Genomic DNA, 23,023 nt, shown 5'->3' with positions numbered 1-23,023 from the left:
GATCAGGGGCAGTACCTGGCATGTGGAAGTTTAGCGCCACCAGCTGCCATCCTTTATAATGACAGTTCACTGTGATCTGGGGCGGTACCTGGCGTCTGGAAGTTCAGCGCCACCAGCTGCCATCCTTTATAAGCTGAGCTCAGAATGAGAGTTCACTGAACAGGGGCGGTACCTGGCGTCTGGAAGTTTAGCGCCACCAGCTGGCTGCCGCAGACCCACATGGGCAGCGGGTCGTAGTTGGACGAGTCCAGGCGCTGCCCTTTGGGGTAGACGCGGCTCAGCTGGCGCCGGTTGTACTGCAGGAACTTCTTTCCTTTGCTGCGATTGGCGTATTTTTCCGCCTTGGTCTCCGGGAAGGACGACATGTCGCGGTAACACGCTTTCTCCGTCCCGATCTCTGAAAAGAGAAGTCACATGATTTACAGATAGTCACATCGCTCTCGTACGCCATCAATTTGTCAGTCAAGAGTCACCTCCTTGTACTGCTCATAATCTACAGTATATTATTCAGCGGAAACTGCAAAATATCATTTCCTACAATAAGGCTGCTCCTTTTAGGAATATTTTACCATTATTATTTCCGACACGTTCAGTGGCGTCAGGCAAATAAGTATATTTTAGTCAGATTAAACACACACACTCTCACACACACACACACACACACACACACACACACACACACACACACACACACACACACACACACACACAGACACACACACACACACACACACACACTCTCACACACACACACACACACAGACACACACACACACACACACACACACACACACACAGACACACACACAGACACACACACAGACACAGACACACACACACACACACACACACACACACACACACAGTACACACACACATACTACACACTGTGCACACACATACTACACACTATACACACACATACTACACACTATACACACACAAACACACACTGTACACACACACACACTGTACACACACACACACACACATACTACACACTGTGCACACACACATACTACACACTGTGCACACACATACTACACACTATACACACACATACTACACACTATACACACACAAACACACACTGTACACACACACACTGTACACACACACACACACACATACTACACACTGTGCACACACACATACTACACACTGTGCACACACATACTACACACTATACACACACAAACACACACTGTACACACACACACACACACACACACACACACATACTACACACTGTGCACACACATACTACACACACACACACACACACACACACACACACACACACACACACACACACACACACTGTACACACACATACTACACACACACACACGTTCATGACATTAAGGCGCACACACACACACACAGGTACATGACATTGGGGTACACACGCTGCGCACACAAATACATGACATCGGGGTACTAAATCGATTTCCGGTTGAGAAAAATATTGATATTCAGATCTAATATCGATTAGATTTAAAATTCCGATCAGGCCTTTCGATCCAAAAATGGATCGAAAGGCCATACACAAGAAATGATAGCCAGTATTTTGATAGATAATTTCCTGAAAGTCCGATCGAGAGCGGGATCGATTTTTGGCAGTCAGTAGGCTGTGTACTTTTTTTCCTGGTCTGATCATTTTTTCGATTGGCCATAGCATTGCATGGTGTGTACCAGCCTTAACAGACTGCACTGGACAGACATGCAGAAGATATGAGATGAGTCAGATTATCTTACTTTCCTCATCGAAAGGCACAGGGCGGCAATACACGACCAGCTCCGACAGCTCCAGAGCGATCTTCTTCCTCCGCTCCATGATCTTCCCTTCCTGCATCTGCGGACACACACACACAATCACAATCTACACGCCTATAAAGGGGAGCCTCCTGCCTACAGGCCTGAATTCACTTACAGGCGCCAGTTTCTAAAGGCAGAGTCCCTGTTTAATGCAAGATGCAAAGTTAAAGGTGGCTTTTTTTTTCTTTTGTTGGATCTGTCCTTTAAAGCGGACCCAAACCAAACATTTTTTTAATTCAAAATATTTAGTTGCAGGCACTCTGACACATACAAAGATAAATAAACACTCCTTCAAGCCTATGAGCATTTCAGTGCATGCTTTTCACCCTTCTCTTTCCATAACTAGGGTCATACAGGTGGCAGCCATTACTTCTGAGCTTAGCAGGAGGTTTTAGATCATGGGTGTGTTTGTCATCAGCTACCCTCCCTCACAGGGGCGTCGTCTATGTGAAATCTCACACAAGCTGAGATCACCTCCCCTGTGACATCATCAGTAGCAGCCTGTGTTTTGTTTTTTATCTCCTCCACCAGTCTGCCGGATTCTGTCCCGGCAATATGAAAGAAAGGGAGGGGTTCCTCCAATAAATGTAAAATATTTTATATTTGTCATCATGCAGCTGAAAAAAGGATGCTATTTATTATTATAAGTTAGAAAATAGATTTTATTTCTGAAATCTTGCATTTTTGATTTGGGTCCACTTTAAGGAGTCCTATACAGTCAACCTTTTCTTTTTTTAGAGTTGATGTACTTGTAAAACTTCTTTGGGTTAGATTTGATTTTCAACTTCAATTTTTGCCAGCCTAATTTCTATTTTACAACTTTTATTGCAATCTTTATAATTGCTTAAAGGGACTCTGAGCAGTGCAGAAACTATGGAAAGATGCATATCATTTTAAAGCTCTCTTTCTCCTCTTTCCAATGATATATAAACCGACATCCTACGCCTTTTAGTTTTCGCTATTTTCGCGATTGAAATTGCCGCGGCCGCGATTTCGATTGTGAAAATAGAGAAAACTAAAAGGCGTAGGGCGGCGGTTTAGGTGTCGTCAGAAAGAGGAGAAAGAGAGCTTTAAAATGATATGCATCTTTCCATAGTTACATTGTATTACACAGGACGACTTTTTTCTCAAAGTCAGCAGCTCCATTCAGCAGAAAAAGTGGCCCTGTGTAATACAATGTAACTATGGAAAGATGGATATCATTTTAAAGCTCTCTTTCTCCTCTTTCTGACGACACCTAAACCGCCGCCCTACGCCTTTTAGTTTTCTCTATTTTCACGATCGAAATCGCTGCAATTTCAATCGTGAAAATAGCGAAAACTAAAAGGCGTAGGGTGACGATTTAGGTGTCGTCAGAAAGAGGAGAAAGAGATCTTTAAAATGATATGCATCTTCCCATAGTTTATGCACTGCTCGGAGTCCCTTTAATGCAGCCTCGGTCCCCTCCTGTTTTAAGACCTTCTTTTTCCACTTCATTTTATCTCTAACCTTTCTATTCATCCATATAGGTTTTTTTTGTAATTCCTAGATGTTTCCATATGGGATATACATACTACAATATTCATTGAGTATATTTTTAAAAGCTTGCCATTTCCCTTCAGTGTCCTCCCCTTGAAGTACATTATCCCAGTTCACCAAACTTGGTGCCTGCCTAAGTTGATTCAACTTTGCTTTTCTAAGGGCTCGTTTCCACTGTAGCGGTGCGGAATCGCCTGGATTCCACCGCTGAAGAAATCGCATGTGGCTGCGTTACCCCATGCGGATTTACCCGCGATTTCGCATGCGATTTCGCATGGCAAGGAGCCAGGCGAATTTAACCATGTCACTGCCTGTGTAAAGTTCCATTGCCTTTCATGCGAAATCGCATGCGAAATCGCGGGGAAATCCGCATTACAAAGCCGCATGCGATTTCCCTATTGAATGCATTAGCGGCGATTCGCCCGCATTCCTGCCGCACGCAAAATCTGACGACCCTGTCGTGCAGATTTTTCCCGCACCGAAAAATGCCGCCGCCGCCGCACACGTGGAAACAGCCCCATCCACCAACATTGAGTATGCAAATCCGCATGCAGTGCCCGCATGCGGATTCGCTATAGTGGAAACGAGCCCTAAAAGTCATAGTTTTAGTTGCTCCACGACTTGTCAATGACAAGTTCTTCATTCCTTATCTATGTTACGTGTTATATTAATCATCAGAGCGATTTTTTTCTGAATACAGCCAATCAAAATCAACAGAAAGCTTATTGGGTTGCCACAATTTGCACACAAGTCAGAATACAGTAGAATCCCTTTATAGTGAACTCCAAGGGACCAGGAGAAGTAGTTTGCTATATCAGAATTGGTCATGCATTGTATATTTATACAGACACAGTTGCTGGGACCTGAGGGCTGAGTTTACTATATCCAGGGGTTTACTATAACAAGATTCTACAAGTGACAGATCACATTTGTGTAGATTGAATCCCCAATAGTAATGATTACCCATAACGACTGCTACAATCAGACCACTGTCGGTATGGAAAATTAAAATCAAGAAATTCAGGGAGTTTTGTTGACATCTGCATGCGCTCATATACGGCCCAGAGAAGTGACTGAAAACCTACATTGTTATTGACAGAGAAACACTAAAGCCCCATCTACACGATGTGACTCGATTACGATTCTATTTACGATCCAATTAAATCCGACATGTCCGACCAGGATTCGATTTAATGCGATTTGCCATTGTTTTGCAATGGCAAATCGAATTGAATCGAATCCCGATCAGACATGTTGGATTTAATCGGATCGTAATTGAATCGCACAAAGAATCGTATCGTGTAGATTGGGGTTAACATGAAATGCAGTCCTAGGCAAGATAGCAATTTTTGGCTCCCCCTGCTGGCCACCTGGCTTTTTTGGTAAGGTAAAATGGGGAATGGGAATCAGGAAAGGGACCAGCCCGGGCCCTAGAAACCCACCAGGCATCTTCCTTGGCGCTGTATATAGACATCCGTAGATGTGCTGGGTGTTCAGACTTACTCTGGCGTCAGCATTCTGCGTGGCCTCTCGAATCTTCGATATCCAATCGTTGAGTTCCTCCAGTGAGTCTGCCGCCACATCCAGAGACTGGAAGGGGAGCGACACCTGCTGGGAGTGGATGGTGAAGATGAACGGCCGAGGACCCCGTCCTTCTTTAGACAACACTGCGGAGAGGAGGGGAGAGGAGGGTCAGGTTGTATTTTATCACCAAAAAAGGGGATCAGGAACCCCAATACTCACCAATGTGGCAGGAGGGGACGTCAATGTATCCCTTTAAGAAACTTCCCAGGGGGCTGTTCTCTGCCGACTGCCCGAAATACAGCGTCTGAGGGAAAGAAAGCAGTCATGGAGGAGACAGTTACATCCAGTGCGCACCATGGAGACAGCCCCGCCTTCTTCATAACTAATGACACCGACTCCCACAATGCACTGCATACGAGTATTCCCCAAATAATATCAGTTATCACAGATTCTTTGAAAACCGGCTTTCCTGGTTTGTATGTGATGACATGGTCTTTTTAGTGGGCCTTCTCCCGAGTTTAAATGGTCTTCCAGGTGTTGCTACACCTCTTACTATGCCAACAAAGTCTCCCAGGCAGAGTTGATTGTTCCTCAATGTGACCTGGAAGACTTGGCGGATGAGCTTTTTGTCCCTAGGCCTTCTTAAAGGACTAGAGGACATGATCTGCGCATGGAGGAAAAGCGTTTTAGCCACTTATTTAGGAAAGGGTTCTTTACAGTTAGAGTGATTAAGATGTGGAATGCATTGCCACAGGAAGTCGTTATGGCAAATTCTATAACTGCATTTAAAGGGGGCTTAGATGCTTTCCTTGCGTTGAAAGACATCCATGGCTACAATTACTAGGTAATGCCTAATGATGTTGATCCAGGGATTTTATCTGATTGCCATCTGGAGTCGGGAAGGAATTTTTCCCTTTTGGGGCTAATTGGACCATGCCTTGTAAGGGTTTTTTCGCCTTCCTCTGGATCAACAGGGATATGTGAGGGAGCAGGCTGGTGTATGTTTTTTTTCAACCCAAATAACTATGCAACTATGGATATGATGCATGTCGCCTGGCATGGCTAGGGAATCGCTCTCTCGAGCAGCAGTGCAGGAACGAAGCTGTACAGACGCGTTACTAGTCACCAGGCTAGTGAGGTATACTGTTGCTATGCACGGGGAGGAAGTGCAATACAGCAGCACATGAGGAGTGTCACAGGGTGGAGCGAGTAGAACAAATAATGCCCAAGGTCAATGCTCGCCATCATGCAGAGAGAGACTGGAGATGCTGTACACACGCTAGTTTATCAGTTGCTGATGCCGCATGTGGTGAGATACGTGCCAGCAATCACGTGGGGTGCGAAGAGGAGTCCGGACATATCGGCGGAGAGGTAAAGTATTAATGCGGGGGCAGAAGGGAAGGGGAGGAGGGTACATGTACACTAGGGGGGCAGCGGCCTGATGTGGCGGATGCGGCATGTATGGGCAGGCATTGGCAACAGATTTCTCTCCAACCAGATTCAATCAGAGAGAGATCGGTCCCTTGCCTACACACCGCTAGATCTATGGGCACCTTAAGTTTAGATCCACTTTAAAGTGAATCTAAACTAAAGTAAAAAAAAAAAAAAAAAGACTAACTTACCCGGTGCTTCTACCAGCCCCCTGCAGCTGCCCCGTGCCAAACCGATCCTCCGGCCTCCCGCAGCTGCCCTGTGCCAAACCGATCCTCCGCAGCTGCCCTGTGCCTGCGGCGTGCCAAACTGATCCTCCGGTCCCCCGCAGCTGCCCTGTGCCTGCGCCGTGCCAAACCGATCCTCCAGTCCCCCGCAGCTGCCCTGTGCCTGCGCCGTGCCAAACCGATCCTCCGGTACCCTGCAGCTGCCCTGTGCCTGCGCCGTGCCAAACCGATCCTCTGGTCCCCCGCAGCTGCCCTGTGCCTGCGCCATGCCAAACCGATCCTCCGGTCCCCCGCAGCTGCCCTGTGCCTGCGCCGTGCCAAACCAATCCTCCGGTCCCCTGCAGCTGCCCTGTGCCAAACCGATCCTCCGGTCCCCCGCAGCTGCCCAGTGCCTGCGCCGTGCCAAACCGATCCTCCGGTCCCCCGCAGCTGTCCTGTGCAAAACCGATCCTCCGGTCCCGTGCAGCTGCCCTGTGCCTGCGCCGTGCCAAACCGATCCTCTGGTCCCCCGCAGCTGCCCTGTGCCTGTGCCGTGCCAAACCGATCCTCTGGTCCCCCGCAGCTGCCCTGTGCCTGCCCTGTGCAAAACTGATCCTCCGGTCCCCCGCAGCTGCCCTGTGCCAAACCGATCCTTCCATCCCCCGCAGCTGCCCTGTGCCTGCGCCGTGTCAAACCGATCCTCCGGTCCCGTGCAGCTGCCCTGTGCCTGCGCCGTGCCAAACCGATCCTCTGGTCCCCCGCAGCTGCCCTGTGCCTGTGCCAAACCAATCCTCCGGTCCCCCGCAGCTGCCCTGTGCCAAACCGATCCTTCCATCCCCCGCAGCTGCCCTGTGCCTGCGCCGTGTCAAACCGATCCTCCGGTCCCCCGCAGCTGCCCTGTTCCAAACCGATCCTCCGGTCCCCCGCAGTTGCCCTGTGCCTGTGCCATGCCAAACCGATCCTCCGGTCCCCCGCAGTTGCCCTGTGCCTGCGACGTGCCAAACCGATCCTCCGGTCCCCCGCAGTTGCCCTGTGCCTGCGACGTGCCAAACCGATCCTCCGCAGCTGCCCTGTGTCTGTGCCATGCCAAACCGATCCTCCGGTCCCCCGCAGCTGCCCTGTGCCTGCGCCGTGCCAAACCGATCCTCCGTTCCCCAGCAGTTGCCCTGTGCCTGCGACGTGCCAAACTGGTCCCTTGCAGCGACCCTCTGTCATTTGGATGGTCCACGTGCCACCTGATTGCGCTCCAGTGCACGTAAAAATCTCTACTGCATCTGCGCAGAACGGGAATCGAGGACGCGCGCCCAGAGCTGCATGGGCGCAGTGGCCATCTACTCGCTGAGCCGCCGGAACCTAAAGTGGGGTGCTGCGGGGTGGACTGGAGGAACGCTCAGTGACGGCACGGGCGCAGGGTGGCTGCAGGGGGCAGGTAAATTAAACTGGCTTTTTTTTCAATGACTTTAGGTTCCCTTTAATTGTGTGTAGTGGAAGACATGATGGAGCATGTGATCAGTGTGATCAGTGTGATAGATTTGTAAGGCTCTGGTTTTCTGTTCTTGTTTTACATCTGCTTCCTGTGTAAAGGAAAGCAGGAAGTGATGACAGCGAATCAGAGCCTTATAATTCTATCACCTGACCACACTGATCACATGCTCCTCTGTGATTTCTGCTACACACGAGTCACACACAGTCTGGAGAGTATCGACACTTACCGAGTCCTCCTGCTCTGTGGTCTCGCTGCCGCTCATCTCTTCCACGTAGTTTGCCGGGAACCAGAGCTGCTTCTTCCCGCCATAATCCCCTCGCCACCTGCGGGACATCACAGGGAGATGAGAGAGCACAGGAGCTACACACTTGTGTGTGCAGCAGCCCCTCCCATTCCATGTGCAGCCCCCTCTTCCATGTGTAACATCCATGTATAGCAGCCCTCCTCCCATTTCATGTGCAGCCCCCTCCTCCATGTACTGCAGCCCCCCTCCCATTCCATGTGCAGCCCCCTCTTCCACGTGTAACATCCACGTACAGCAGCCCCTCCCATTCCATGTGCAGTCCCCTCTGCCATGTGTAACATCCAAGTACAGCAGCCCCCCTCCCATTCCATATGCAGCCCCCTCTTCCATGTGTAACATCCATGTACAGCAGCCCCCTCTTCCATGTGTAACATCCATGTACAGCAGCCCCTCCCATTCCATATGCAGCCCCCTCTTCAATGTGTAACATCCACGTACAGCAGCCCCTCCCATTCCATGTGCAGTCCCCTCTGCCATGTGTAACATCCAAGTACAGCAGCCCCCCTCCCATTCCATATGCAGCCCCCTCTTCCATGTGTAACATCCATGTACAGCAGCCCCCTCTTCCATGTGTAACATCCATGTACAGCAGCCCCTCCCATTCCATATGCAGCCCCCTCTTCAATGTGTAACATGCATGTACAGCAGCCCCCCTCCCATTCCATGTGCAGCCCCCTCTCCCATGTGTAACATCCATGTATAGCAGCCCTCTTCCCATTCCATGTGCAGCCCCCTCTCCCATGTGTAACATCCATGTATAGCAGCCCTCTTCCCATTCCATGTGCAGCCCCCTCTTCCATGTGTAACATGCATGTACAGCAGCCCCCCTCCCATTCCATGTGCAGCCCCCTCTCCCATGTGTAACATCCATGTATAGCAGCCCTCTTCCCATTCCATGTGCAGCCCACTCTGCCATGTGTAACATCCATGTATATCTGATTGAGTGATTAAATTGGTCAGAAATCAATCAGAAAAATTGATGCATGTGTGACAGACTGTAAATGATCCAATCAAACATTGGAAAGGCATTTATAAACTCACCAGCCGCCCTCCTGCTTGTCCACATTATTTATGATAGCCTGTTTGCAGAAGGAGAGCTCGTCCTCGCGCTGGGCTTTGTAGTCGTACAGAGCTTTGACCATACCCTGTGCAGATACAAAACACACAACATTGTTACAAAAGGTTCAGGTGGGAAGCTGTTACAATAGTTCAGGTGGGAAGCTGTTACAATAGTTCAGGTGGAAAGCTGTTACAATAGTTCAGGTGGAAAGGGATTACCTTAGTAGCATGCACCTAGGCATATGCTTTTTGTATTATTTGCTGTGCCAAATTATAACCCACAGCAGCCAAGTTCGCTATACTTCACTAAGAGCTTATAGAGAAGCAACTGCCAGAACTGGTGCATATAAACCACATCAGAAGACAATCGTAAGGCCTGCAGCTACACCTATGTGCACTCTATTTTCACCACAAAAATCATCATTTGTCATCATGCTACTTCCATGTCAAGCAGCAGCAGACAGGAGGGGCACAGGAAGCTTTGTACTGCCGGCAGATGGACACAAAGTGGCAAGTAAAGGTGGCCGTACATCAGGCGACTTGGCAGGCGATTGACTATCTGATTCAATTATTATAATCAAACAAAATTAGGTGCTGCCAAGAGCATGCCCGATCGACAATGCGACCATCCGAAATTGGTTGCATGTACACACATGCTACGTTGGCAACCACATAGGGCGCATGTATTGGAGGAAATAGAGCCATCGGCTGACACCGACAGGTAAAGTATTCATGCTCGGAGCACCGGAAGGGGACATTTTACACAAGGGCGACAAGACATCAAGGCGGCATCACTAGGCTGATTCCCGCAAGATTTTATGCTTAAATCGACATGGAATCGGCTTGTGGTGTATGGGCTGCTGACAGTACTCTCTGAGATCAGATTTGTCTCTTGAACGAATCTGCCCATCATCACCTGATGTAAGTAACTGACTAGACTCTGCATGAATGTCATGTGACGTGGATGTCACGTGACATGGATGTCACGTGACGCGGATGAATGTCACGTGACGCGGATGAATGTCATGTGACGGAGATGAATGTCATGTGATTTGGATGAATGTCACGTGACGTGGGGCTCTCACTGCTCCGATCACAAACCATTCCCCTCTTACCCGAGATGTCGGCATTTTGTTGGCTTCCACGTAGTGATGAGGGGTCCGGACTTCATACAGAGCTCCATAATCCAGTTCCTGCGGAGAAAAACGTTTTATCAGAACAATTACTTATCAACGAGAGCCGCACATCCCCCAAGGGGTACTCGTGATTATGGGAGGGGGTAAGGGTCCTCATACATTACTCAATCTTCAGAATCAATAGCCGGATGATTCAATCAAAATAATTAAATATGGCAGATATTGATGCTGCAACATTGCCAATCCGATCAATTGCTTCAATCGTTTTCCAGACGAAGTTGGTCAAATGGATTGATCAGACATACTGGAAAATCTCAGTCACAAGGGCTCAATTGGGTGCATGGCGGTAGCGTTGTTCGATCGCCCAACGACCAACAGACCCCTGGCTGGTGCCCCCGCCCCCCAAGTGTATGTGTCCCCCTCCTGTGCCCACGCCTCCGGTGTACGGCATATTTTAAAGTGCCACCGCGAGCACCGGTACCCCGTGATACCTTAGTGATGTCACTACATGCGTCAATGTCACATGGTACCGGTGCTGACGGAGGTCGGGTGGCGCGTCAGTGGACAGGTGAGCTTTCAAAACTCACCAGGGGCGGGGACACAGACACTTCTCCCCCCTCCCCCCCCCATACCTATTCTCATAGTGTATGATGGCCTGACCAATGGAACAATGCTAGAAACTGGTACACTGGCAATAACGTAATGTACATAACATCGCACAGGGCTGGCATGCTAGTTAGTGATTTGCTCAGGTGATATACGCACCGCTGTGCCCATCTTCTCCAGGGCCTCCTCATTGATTGGGTAGCGGAGCTTCATCTTGCGATACAGAGGGTGCTTCTCATAATAGCTGACCAGGTCCACCAGGCTCTCAAATTCCGCGGAGCTCCCGAGCATGAAGAGGCGGCCCTCCTGCTGGATGCGGCAGTGCTTAATCTTCCCCTCTGCCCTGCGACACAAGGAATCATGGGAAATTATCTCTGTGTGGAAAATACCGCCTCCTCACTAATCTCCATCCTCAGGGACACGCTCTCCCTGCACTCTCACGCTCTCCCTGCACGCTCTGCACTCTCACGCTCTCCCTGCACGCTCTGCACTCTCACGCTCTCCCTGCACGCTCTGCACTCTCACGCTCTCCCTGCACGCTCTGCACTCTCACGCTCTCCCTGCACGCTCTGCACACTCATGCTCTCCCTGCACGGTCTGCACTCTCACGCTCTCCCTGCACGCTCTGCACTCTCACGCTCTCCCTGCACGCTCTGCACTCTCACGCTCTCCCTGCACGCTCCGCAGTCTCACGCTCTCCCTGTACTCTTACGTTCTCCCTGCACGCTCTACACTCTCACGCTCTCCCTGCACGCTCTGCACTCTCACGCTCTCCCTGCACGCTCTGTACTCTTACGCTCTCCCTGCATGCTCTGCACTCTTATGCTCTCCCTGCACGCTCTGCACTCTCACTGCACGCTCTGCACTCTCACGCTCTCCCTGCACGCTCTGCACTCTCACTCTCTCCCTGCACGCTCTTCACTCTCACGCTCTCCCTGCACGCTCTGCACTCTCACGCTCTCCCTGCACGCTCTGCACTCTCACTGCACGCTCTGCACTCTCACGCTCTCCCTGCACGCTCTGCACTCTCACACTCTCCCTGCACGCTCTGCACTAACACTGCGCGCTCTGCACACTCACGCTCTCCCTGCATGCTCCGCAGTCTCACGCTCTCCCTGCACTCTTACGTTCTCCCTGCACGCTCTGCACTCTCACGCTCTCCCTGCACGCTCTGCACTCTTATGCTCTCCCTGCACGCTCTGCACTCTCACGCTCTTCCTGCACGCTCTGCACTCTCACGCTCTTCCTGCACGCTCTGCACTCTTACGCTCTCCCTGCACGCTCTGCCCTCTTACGTTCTCCCTGAATGCTCTCACCCTCCTCCACACGCTTGCAAGATACAACCTCCAGCTCCGCCTTCTTTACATCCTTACCTGAAAGAAATGGCATAGGAGTTTGGTTCGTTCCTCTTGCGCACCAGAAAGGCCCCATCACGCGGCACTCTCATCAGCATGTGCTCCGCCTGCAGGCGGGTCAGATTGGTGTGGTACCACCTGCCAGAGATAATGGGGGAAAAACAGAACAACTTGAAATATAAGAATAAAGTCATGGTGGCATTAGACCTTTCAGTGATTTCAAAAGGAGGCGTGGCATGGGCAGGAAGGGGCGTGGGATGCACAGGAAGGGGAGTGGCTGGAGTCAGGAAGCCACTGAGCTCCTATCGGGTGTAATGTCTTATTGCGCTGCCTGGAAGCTCCCTTCCACACTGAGTAGCACGCATGCTTTTTTTCATAAGGGGCTCATCTAGAGTGAAGTTAATGATGCTGCTGATGGTAAAATACTAAATATTTCCGCTTCCACACATCCTACACTCCCCAAATGTTCAGGGTAGGGACCTGCTGGTTCAGGAGATAGATTACAGAAACCTATCTTGGGAACCAGCGGGGCTCGGGGTCTGCAATTTGGCATAGATGTAGTTCGGGGGGTCCCTTCCCTACCCTGAAAATTTGGGGAGTGTAGGATGTGTGGAAGTGGAAATATTTAGTATTTTACCACCAGCAGTATAATGAAATAGGAAATGTAGCCGCACTCAGTCTCCTATTGCGCATGCGGGTCAGCGCAAATTAACAGGCAGCGCAATCAGACACAACACCGGCTGTGTGTAGCAGTGCGGACAGTGCTGTGGGGAGGATAAGGCTGCATAGTACACACTATGGAGGGTTCCCTGCAGAATTTCCCAGCTACGTACTTTCTTAAAACTGAGGTTTTACCTGGAGCTGCACATGTGTAGCAGAACGCATGGAGAGCATGTGACCGGTCTGATCAGCTGATCGATTTGCAAGCCTCTGATTGGCTGTGATCGCTTCTTGCTTTTACACATGAATGTGACAACAAAATAAGACTTTTAACCCTCAATGTACTCATTGCAGTTTTCATTTTGATCTCCCAGAAATATGTTGCTTGCAGCAATCCTTCCATCAATGTTCAACCAAATACCAACTGACCAGACCCTGGCTGGAGACATCGGAAAAGTCCATGAGCAGGCGGGGGAGGAAGGGCAGGCGTCGCCGGCTGCACGGCATTAGGGCCGATTTAGACGGAGTGTTGTCAGCATCTGTACACGTCAACCACCGGGATGTACCATGTTCTGCATTAAGATGAATGGGATTGTTCATCTCAAAGCATTCATGTCGCGGGTGAGCTAATTTTTTCAGATGCTGCATGTAGCTTCTAGCATTGGCTATGTCTGCAGTTTTGTATCCCCCCCCCCCCCCCCCCCCCCCAGTGGCTGAAAAGGAAACTTAAGTAAAAAAAAAAAAGTTTTAAACTACAGTAGTTAAGGACCGCGCTACTTGAAATCTATGCCCTGTGTTGATGGCTATCTGGCTGCCAGGGCGTAGATTTCAATACACGACACAGCAAATTCTCGCCACTTTCGTTGCTCCCGACGATCTCACCGATGTCTCCCTGCCGCAGCTCACTCGCTCTGCCGTCTCTATAACGGCAAAGCCCTGTGAGTGGGTCAGGAGCCGATTTCATTGGCTCCTGACCCTGTCTATCAACGTAAGCCGCTCCCATTGGCTTACATTGATAGGCAGGGTCAGGAGCCAATGAAAGCAGCTCCTGACCAGCTCACAGGAACTCTGCTGTCATATAGACGGCAGAGTGGGTGGCTGAGGTTACCGGCTTGTGGCGTGGAGGGCGATTGCGGCAGGTATGTGCGGCGATTCATCGTTCTTCCACCGTTTCTTGTACCAGCGGCCTCTGGTGGGATTTAATTATGTTAGTGGGGCACAGAGGCTGGTTGTGCACACTAACACCAGCCTCTGTTGCCCCATGGTGTGCCTCCAGGACCCCCCTGCGCGCCGCTATCCCCTCCGCAGTGCTAGCGACACACAGCGTGTCGCCAGCACAATGTTTACCTATGCCTGTCTGTTAGCGACGCTCCCCCTCCTCCTCTGTATCGGCGCTACCCGCCCGCGTCCCTTCCTTCCCGCTGACTGGAGGGAAGGGACGCGGGCGGGTAGCGCCGATACAGAGGAGGCGGGGGAGCGGCGCTGACAGAGAGGCATAGGTAAACATTGTGCTGGCGACACGCTGTGTGTCGCCAGCACTGCGGAGGGGATAGCGGCGCGCAGGGGGTCCTGGAAGCACACCATGGGGCAACAGAGGCTGGTGTTAGTGTGCACAACCAGCCTCTGTGCCCCACTAACATAATTAAATCCCACCTCGGGTTATCTTTAAAGGGAATGTCCAAGCAAAATAAAAAAATGAGTTCCACTTACCTGGGGCTTCTACCAGCCCCCTGCAGCCATCCTGTGCCCTCGTAGTCACTCACTGCTGCTCCAGTCCCCCGCCACCAGCTAGTTCTGCTTCTACCAGCCCCATGCAGCCATCCTGTGCCCTCGTAGTCACTCACTGCTGCTCCAGTCCCCCGCCACCAGCTAGTTCTGCTTCTACCAGCCCCATGCAGCCATCCTGTGCCCTCGTAGTCACTCACTGCTGCTCCAGTCCCCCGCTGGCAGCTTGACGACCTCGGAGGTCGGCGGGCCGCATTGCGTACATTTTTACGCATTCCCGCTAGTGCAGGAATATTAACACATACATTTTTACGCATTACTGGTTCAATGCGTAAAAATGTATGTGTTAATGTTCCTGCACTAGCGGGAATGCGTAAAAATTTACGCAATGCGTCCTGCCGACCTCCGAGGTCGTCAAGCTGCCAGCGGGGGACTGGAGCAGCAGTGAGTGACTACGAGGGCACAGGATGGCTGCATGGGGCTGGTAGAAGCCCCAGGTAAGTGAAACTCATTTTTTTATTTTGCTTGAACCTTCCCTTTAAGCGGGCAGAGACCGCTGGTACTTAAGTGGTTAACTTACCTGGGGATTCTTCCAGCCCCCAGGACTCCTACTGTGCTCACAACGTCTTCCTGATCCCTCCAGGCAATTCCCTCCAGGCAGCAGCGGCAACACCCCAAAAACGTGGCTATCGCTGGCAGTCGGTAGCTACTGCACACATGTGGTCTCTAGCCGTGCAGTCCCTGGTCACGCTCCTGGCGCTGGGAGCACAACCAGGGTGCGCATGGCTAAGGGCCTCACATGCGCAGTAGCCCAGCTTTGTGGAAGTCGCCGCCGCTGCCTGGAGGGGATCAGGAGGGCGTTGTGGGCACAGTAGGAGTCCAGAGGGCCAGAAGAAGCCCCAGGTAAGTTAAAATCTTTTTTTTTTACTTTTTTTTTTTCCCTTCAATAAACAAGGACAGACTGACAGGAATGACGTACTCTTTACTCTCATGGGCGTTGGGTTGAGGCACCGGGTCCGTCAGACGCATCTCAAACTCATTGCAGCGCAGCGGCACCTCCCGGTAATGGCTGATCAGGCTGTACAGGCTATCGAACACCAGGTTGTCCGTCAGGTAGAATTTGGTGTTGCCGGCCTCTTGCCTGGAGTGTATGCGGCAGTGCTGGACACGGTTAGAGCGCCTGCAGAGACAAGAAGGACGCTTCATATCCGAATCCACTATACATGCTATGATTTGGCGCCAACGATATAGTCTAGAATAGTGATGAGTAAATAGGGCCATTTCCACTTCACCATCAATTTCACAAAATTTAAAGGACCACTGTGCCAAAAATCTTAAAATGTAAAATACAGATAAGAAGTACGTTTCTTCCAGAGTAAAATGAGCCATAAATTACTTCTCTGCTATGTTGCTGTCACTTACAGTAGGTAGTAGAAATCTGACATTACCGACAGGCTTTGGACTAGCCAATCTCTTCATGGGGGATTCTCAGCATGGCCTTTATTCTTTATAAAGACACTCCGTGAAAAGGATTTATGCAAAGATGCTGGCCAGCCTCCCTGCTCGCTGCACACTATTTTGGCAGTTGGACGAGGCACCTAACATTCACTAAATGCTTTTGAAAATAAAGAAAAGCCTGAGAACCCCCCATGAGGAGATGAGCTAGTCCAAAACCTTTCGGTTCTGTTAGATTTCTACTATTTACTGTAAGTGACAATGATATGACGAGGCTGTGTTTAAAAACTTTATTGCGACGTGTTTGACATTGGCGCTCCCCTGCTTGATTAAGCATAAAATCACTGTTATGCTTGATAAAGCAGGGATGCTCCCCTGTGAAACGCGTTGCAATAAAGTTTTTAAACACAGCCCTTGGATACTATTGCGTTTAAAGGATACCCGAGGTGACATGTGACATGATGAGATAGACATGGGTATGTACAGTGCCTAGCACACAAATAACTAGGCTGTGTTCCTTTTTTTCTTTCTCTGCCTGAAAGAGTTAAATATCAGGTATGCAAGTGGCTGACTCAGTCCTGACTCAGACAGGAAGTGACTACACTGTGACCCTCACTGATAAGAAATTCCAACTATAAAACACTTTCCTAGTAGAAAATGGCTTCTGAGAGCAAGAAAGAGGTAAAAAGGGGGAATTTCTTATCAGTGAGGGTCACACTCTCTCTCTCTCTGTCTCTCTCTCTCTCTCTCTCCATATCATGCAGTAGGGAATTGCAGATTTTCAAAACAGCTTATATACCATAGCTGGGATTTGACCCCAGAACCTAGTGTGTAGTAGGTATGTGGCTTAACCTCTAGACCATGACCCACACTAGATGCTAAAGCTGGCAGTAGCATAAACCATACTTCCATTATGATCAATTCGATAGAAAAAGTAGCATGATTAAGGATTTGTACTTTTTGAAATGCATGCTTATATACCATAGCTGGGATTTGAACCCAGGACCTAGTGTGTAGTAGGTATCTGTCTTAACCTCTAGACCATGACCCACACTGCATAGTAGTAGGTACCTGTCTTACCCACTAGTAAGGGAGAGGCTGCAGCCTCAGGGCGCAGTGTAGGAGGGGGTGCACAATTCATTCAGCTGTCATTCCCAATTGTGTTTGAAGCAGAAAGAAATAAGAAAAGGTGATACATGGCAGCGACTGCAAGCCAGATAAGTAGAGATTAAGGTGTTGGGGGTGGGGGGCCCTGGAGCACCTCTTAGTGTAATAGCAATCAGTGTGTGACAGCTGGGGTGGGAGGGATGGGGGGGCGCACTTTGCTGTCTCAGCCTTGGGTGCTGAAGGACCTTGTCCCACCTCTGACCACACTACATGCTAAAGCCTGGCCCTGAGTGTGGTTGATGGTCTAGAGCAGTGGTCCTCAAACTAAGGCCCGCAGGCCGAATGTGGCCCCCTAAGGCTTTCTTACCGGCCCCCCACACAGAAAATGTATTGCTTATAAATGCAGTCAGCTACATCTTTAAATATTGGTGGTCCACATATGGAATAGCAGTGCAGCACCCCCCATCCACATGGAAGCCAGAAAGTACAAATCCTTAATCATGCTACTTTTTCTATCGAATTGATCATAATGGAAGTATGGTTTATGCTACCGCCAGCTTTAGCATGTAGTGTGGGTCATGGTCTAGAGGTTAAGACAGATACCTACTACACACTGTGTCCTGGGTTCAAATCCCAGCTATGGTATATAAGCATGCTTTTCAAAAAGTACAAATCCTTAATCATGTTACTTTTTCTATCGAATTGATCATAATGGAAGTATGGTTTATGCTACCGCCAGCTTTAGCATGTAGTGTGGGTCATGGTCTAGAGGTTAAGACAGATACCTACTATACACTAGGTCCTTGGTTCAAATCCCAGCTATGGTATATAAGCATGCTTTTCAAAAAGTAAAAATCCTTAATCATGCTACTTTTTCTATCGAATTGATCATAATGGAAGTATGGTTTATGCTACCGCCAGCTTTAGCATGTAGTGTGGGTCATGGTCTAGAGGTTAAGACAGATACCTACTATACACTAGGTCCTTGGTTCAAATCCCAGCTATGGTATATAAGCATGCTTTTCAAAAAGTACAAATCCTTAATCATGCTACTTTTTCTATCGAATTGATCATAATGGAAGTATGGTTTATGCTACCGCCAGCTTTAGCATGTAGTGTGGGTCATGGTCTAGAGGTTAAGACAGATACCTACTATACACTAGGTCCTTGGTTCAAATCCCAGCTATGGTATAAAAGCATGCTTTTCAAAAAGTACAAATCCTTAATCATGCTACTTTTTCTATCGAATTGATCATAATGGAAGTATGGTTTATGCTACCGCCAGCTTTAGCATGTAGTGTGGGTCATGGTCTAGAGGTTAAGACAGATACCTACTATACACTAGGTCCTTGGTTCAAATCCCAGCTATGGTATATAAGCATGCTTTTCAAAAAGTACAAATCCTTAATCATGCTACTTTTTCTATCGAATTGATCATAATGGAAGTATGGTTTATGCTACCGCCAGTTTTAGCATGTAGTGTGGGTCATGGTCTAGAGGTTAAGACAGATACCTACTATACACTAGGTCCTTGGTTCAAATCCCAGCTATGGTATATAAGCATGCTTTTCAAAAAGTACAAATCCTTAATCATGCTACTTTTTCTATCGAATTGATCATAATGGAAGTATGGTTTATGCTACCGCCAGCTTTAGCATGTAGTGTGGGTCATGGTCTAGAGGTTAAGACAGATACCTACTATACACTAGGTCCTTGGTTCAAATCCCAGCTATGGTATAAAAGCATGCTTTTCAAAAAGTACAAATCCTTAATCATGCTACTTTTTCTATCGAATTGATCATAATGGAAGTATGGTTTATGCTACCGCCAGCTTTAGCATGTAGTGTGGGTCATGGTCTAGAGGTTAAGACAGATACCTACTATACACTAGGTCCTTGGTTCAAATCCCAGCTATGGTATATAAGCATGCTTTTCAAAAAGTACAAATCCTTAATCATGCTACTTTTTCTATCGAATTGATCATAATGGAAGTATGGTTTATGCTACCGCCAGCTTTAGCATGTAGTGTGGGTCATGGTCTAGAGGTTAAGACAGATACCTACTATACACTAGGTCCTTGGTTCAAATCCCAGCTATGGTATATAAGCATGCTTTTCAAAAAGTAAAAATCCTTAATCATGCTACTTTTTCTATCGAATTGATCATAATGGAAGTATGGTTTATGCTACCGCCAGCTTTAGCATGTAGTGTGGGTCATGGTCTAGAGGTTAAGACAGATACCTACTATACACTAGGTCCTTGGTTCAAATCCCAGCTATGGTATATAAGCATGCTTTTCAAAAAGTAAAAATCCTTAATCATGCTACTTTTTCTATCGAATTGATCATAATGGAAGTATGGTTTATGCTACCGCCAGCTTTAGCATGTAGTGTGGGTCATGGTCTAGAGGTTAAGACAGATACCTACTATACACTAGGTCCTTGGTTCAAATCCCAGCTATGGTATATAAGCATGCTTTTCAAAAAGTACAAATCCTTAACCATGCTACTTTTTCTATCGAATTGATCATAATGGAAGTATGGTTTATGCTACCGCCAGCTTTAGCATGTAGTGTGGGTCATGGTCTAGAGGTTAAGACAGATACCTACTATACACTAGGTCCTTGGTTCAAATCCCAGCTATGGTATATAAGCATGCTTTTCAAAAAGTACAAATCCTTAATCATGCTACTTTTTCTATCGAATTGATCATAATGGAAGTATGGTTTATAATACCGCCAGCTTTAGCATGTAGTGTGGGTCATGGTCTAGAGGTTAAGACAGATACCTACTATACACTAGGTCCTTGGTTCAAATCCCAGCTATGGTATATAAGCATGCTTTTCAAAAAGTACAAATCCTTAATCATGCTACTTTTTCTATCGAATTGATCATAATGGAAGTATGGTTTATGCTACCGCCAGCTTTAGCATGTAGTGTGGGTCATGGTCTAGAGGTTAAGACAGATACCTACTATACACTAGGTCCTTGGTTCAAATCCCAGCTATGGTATATAAGCATGCTTTTCAAAAAGTACAAATCCTTAACCATGCTACTTTTTCTATCGAATTGATCATAATGGAAGTATGGTTTATGCTACCGCCAGCTTTAGCATGTAGTGTGGGTCATGGTCTAGAGGTTAAGACAGATACCTACTATACACTAGGTCCTTGGTTCAAATCCCAGCTATGGTATATAAGCATGCTTTTCAAAAAGTACAAATCCTTAATCATGCTACTTTTTCTATCGAATTGATCATAATGGAAGTATGGTTTATGCTACCGCCAGCTTTAGCATGTAGTGTGGGTCATGGTCTAGAGGTTAAGACAGATACCTACTATACACTAGGTCCTTGGTTCAAATCCCAGCTATGGTATATAAGCATGCTTTTCAAAAAGTACAAATCCTTAATCATGCTACTTTTTCTATCGAATTGATCATAATGGAAGTATGGTTTATGCTAACGCCAGCTTTAGCATGTAGTGTGGGTCATGGTCTAGAGGTTAAGACAGATACCTACTATACACTAGGTCCTTGGTTCAAATCCCAGCTATGGTATATAAGCATGCTTTTCAAAAAGTACAAATCCTTAATCATGCTACTTTTTCTATCGAATTGATCATAATGGAAGTATGGTTTATGCTACCGCCAGCTTTAGCATGTAGTGTGGGTCATGGTCTAGAGGTTAAGACAGATACCTACTATACACTAGGTCCTTGGTTCAAAACCCAGCTATGGTATATAAGCATGCTTTTCAAAAAGTACAAATCCTTAATCATGCTACTTTTTCTATCGAATTGATCATAATGGAAGTATGGTTTATGCTACCGCCAGCTTTAGCATGTAGTGTGGGTCATGGTCTAGAGGTTAAGACAGATACCTACTATACACTAGGTCCTTGGTTCAAATCCCAGCTATGGTATATAAGCATGCTTTTCAAAAAGTACAAATCCTTAATCATGCTACTTTTTCTATCGAATTGATCATAATGGAAGTATGGTTTATGCTACCGCCACCTTTAGCATGTAGTGTGGGTCATGGTCTAGAGGTTAAGACAGATACCTACTATACACTAGGTCCTTGGTTCAAATCCCAGCTATGGTATAAAAGCATGCTTTTCAAAAAGTACAAATCCTTAATCATGCTACTTTTTCTATCGAATTGATCATAATGGAAGTATGGTTTATGCTACCGCCAGCTTTAGCATGTAGTGTGGGTCATGGTCTAGAGGTTAAGACAGATACCTACTATACACTAGGTCCTTGGTTCAAATCCCAGCTATGGTATATAAGCATGCTTTTCAAAAAGTACAAATCCTTAATCATGCTACTTTTTCTATCGAATTGATCATAATGGAAGTATGGTTTATGCTACCGCCAGTTTTAGCATGTAGTGTGGGTCATGGTCTAGAGGTTAAGACAGATACCTACTATACACTAGGTCCTTGGTTCAAATCCCAGCTATGGTATATAAGCATGCTTTTCAAAAAGTACAAATCCTTAATCATGCTACTTTTTCTATCGAATTGATCATAATGGAAGTATGGTTTATGCTACCGCCAGCTTTAGCATGTACTGTGGGTCATGGTCTAGAGGTTAAGACAGATACCTACTATACACTAGGTCCTTGGTTCAAATCCCAGCTATGGTATATAAGCATGCTTTTCAAAAAGTACAAATCCTTAATCATGCTACTTTTTCTATCGAATTGATCGTAATGGAAGTATGGTTTATGCTACCGCCAGCTTTAGCATGTAGTGTGGGTCATGGTCTAGAGGTTAAGACAGATACCTACTATACACTAGGTCCTTGGTTCAAATCCCAGCTATGGTATAAAAGCATGCTTTTCAAAAAGTACAAATCTTTAATCATGCTACTTTTTCTATCGAATTGATCATAATGGAAGTATGGTTTATGCTACCGCCAGCTTTAGCATGTAGTGTGGGTCATGGTCTAGAGGTTAAGACAGATACCTACTATACACTAGGTCCTTGGTTCAAATCCCAGCTATGGTATATAAGCATGCTTTTCAAAAAGTACAAATCCTTAATCATGCTACTTTTTCTATCGAATTGATCATAATGGAAGTATGGTTTATGCTACCGCCAGTTTTAGCATGTAGTGTGGGTCATGGTCTAGAGGTTAAGACAGATACCTACTATACACTAGGTCCTTGGTTCAAATCCCAGCTATGGTATATAAGCATGCTTTTCAAAAAGTAAAAAAACCTTAATCATGCTACTTTTTCTATCGAATTGATCATAATGGAAGTATGGTTTATGCTACCGCCAGCTTTAGCATGTAGTGTGGGTCATGGTCTAGAGGTTAAGACAGATACCTACTATACACTAGGTCCTTGGTTCAAATCCCAGCTATGGTATATAAGCATGCTTTTCAAAAAGTACAAATCCTTAATCATGCTACTTTTTCTATCGAATTGATCATAATGGAAGTATGGTTTATGCTACCGCCAGCTTTAGCATGTAGTGTGGGTCATGGTCTAGAGGTTAAGACAGATACCTACTATACACTAGGTCCTTGGTTCAAATCCCAGCTATGGTATATAAGCATGCTTTTCAAAAAGTACAAATCCTTAATCATGCTACTTTTTCTATCGAATTGATCATAATGGAAG

General features: G+C 47.4%; 1 protein-coding gene across 2 annotated transcripts in view; it reads right to left on the bottom strand.

Moving 5' to 3' along the window:
- LOC137519253 (1-phosphatidylinositol 4,5-bisphosphate phosphodiesterase gamma-1-like) overlaps positions 1-23,023 on the bottom strand; it is a 175,666-nt gene that overhangs the window by 32,007 nt on the left and 120,636 nt on the right. For both annotated transcript variants that reach the window (XM_068238128.1, XM_068238127.1), the window contains exons 17-26: positions 15,808-16,008; positions 12,462-12,581; positions 11,248-11,431; positions 10,462-10,539; positions 9,329-9,432; positions 8,210-8,306; positions 5,080-5,164; positions 4,840-5,003; positions 1,759-1,855; positions 173-397 (exon numbers count right to left, since the gene is read on the bottom strand). In XM_068238128.1, coding sequence (XP_068094229.1) covers positions 173-397; positions 1,759-1,855; positions 4,840-5,003; positions 5,080-5,164; positions 8,210-8,306; positions 9,329-9,432; positions 10,462-10,539; positions 11,248-11,431; positions 12,462-12,581; positions 15,808-16,008 — 1,355 coding nt within the window. The remainder of the gene's footprint in view (positions 1-172; positions 398-1,758; positions 1,856-4,839; positions 5,004-5,079; positions 5,165-8,209; positions 8,307-9,328; positions 9,433-10,461; positions 10,540-11,247; positions 11,432-12,461; positions 12,582-15,807; positions 16,009-23,023) is intronic.

Source organism: Hyperolius riggenbachi, chromosome 5 (assembly GCF_040937935.1).
Source record: "Hyperolius riggenbachi isolate aHypRig1 chromosome 5, aHypRig1.pri, whole genome shotgun sequence".
Classification (NCBI taxonomy): Eukaryota; Metazoa; Chordata; class Amphibia; order Anura; family Hyperoliidae; genus Hyperolius; species Hyperolius riggenbachi.
Note: the sequence above shows the minus strand (reverse complement) of the source record. Positions and strands in the feature narration are given on the sequence as shown.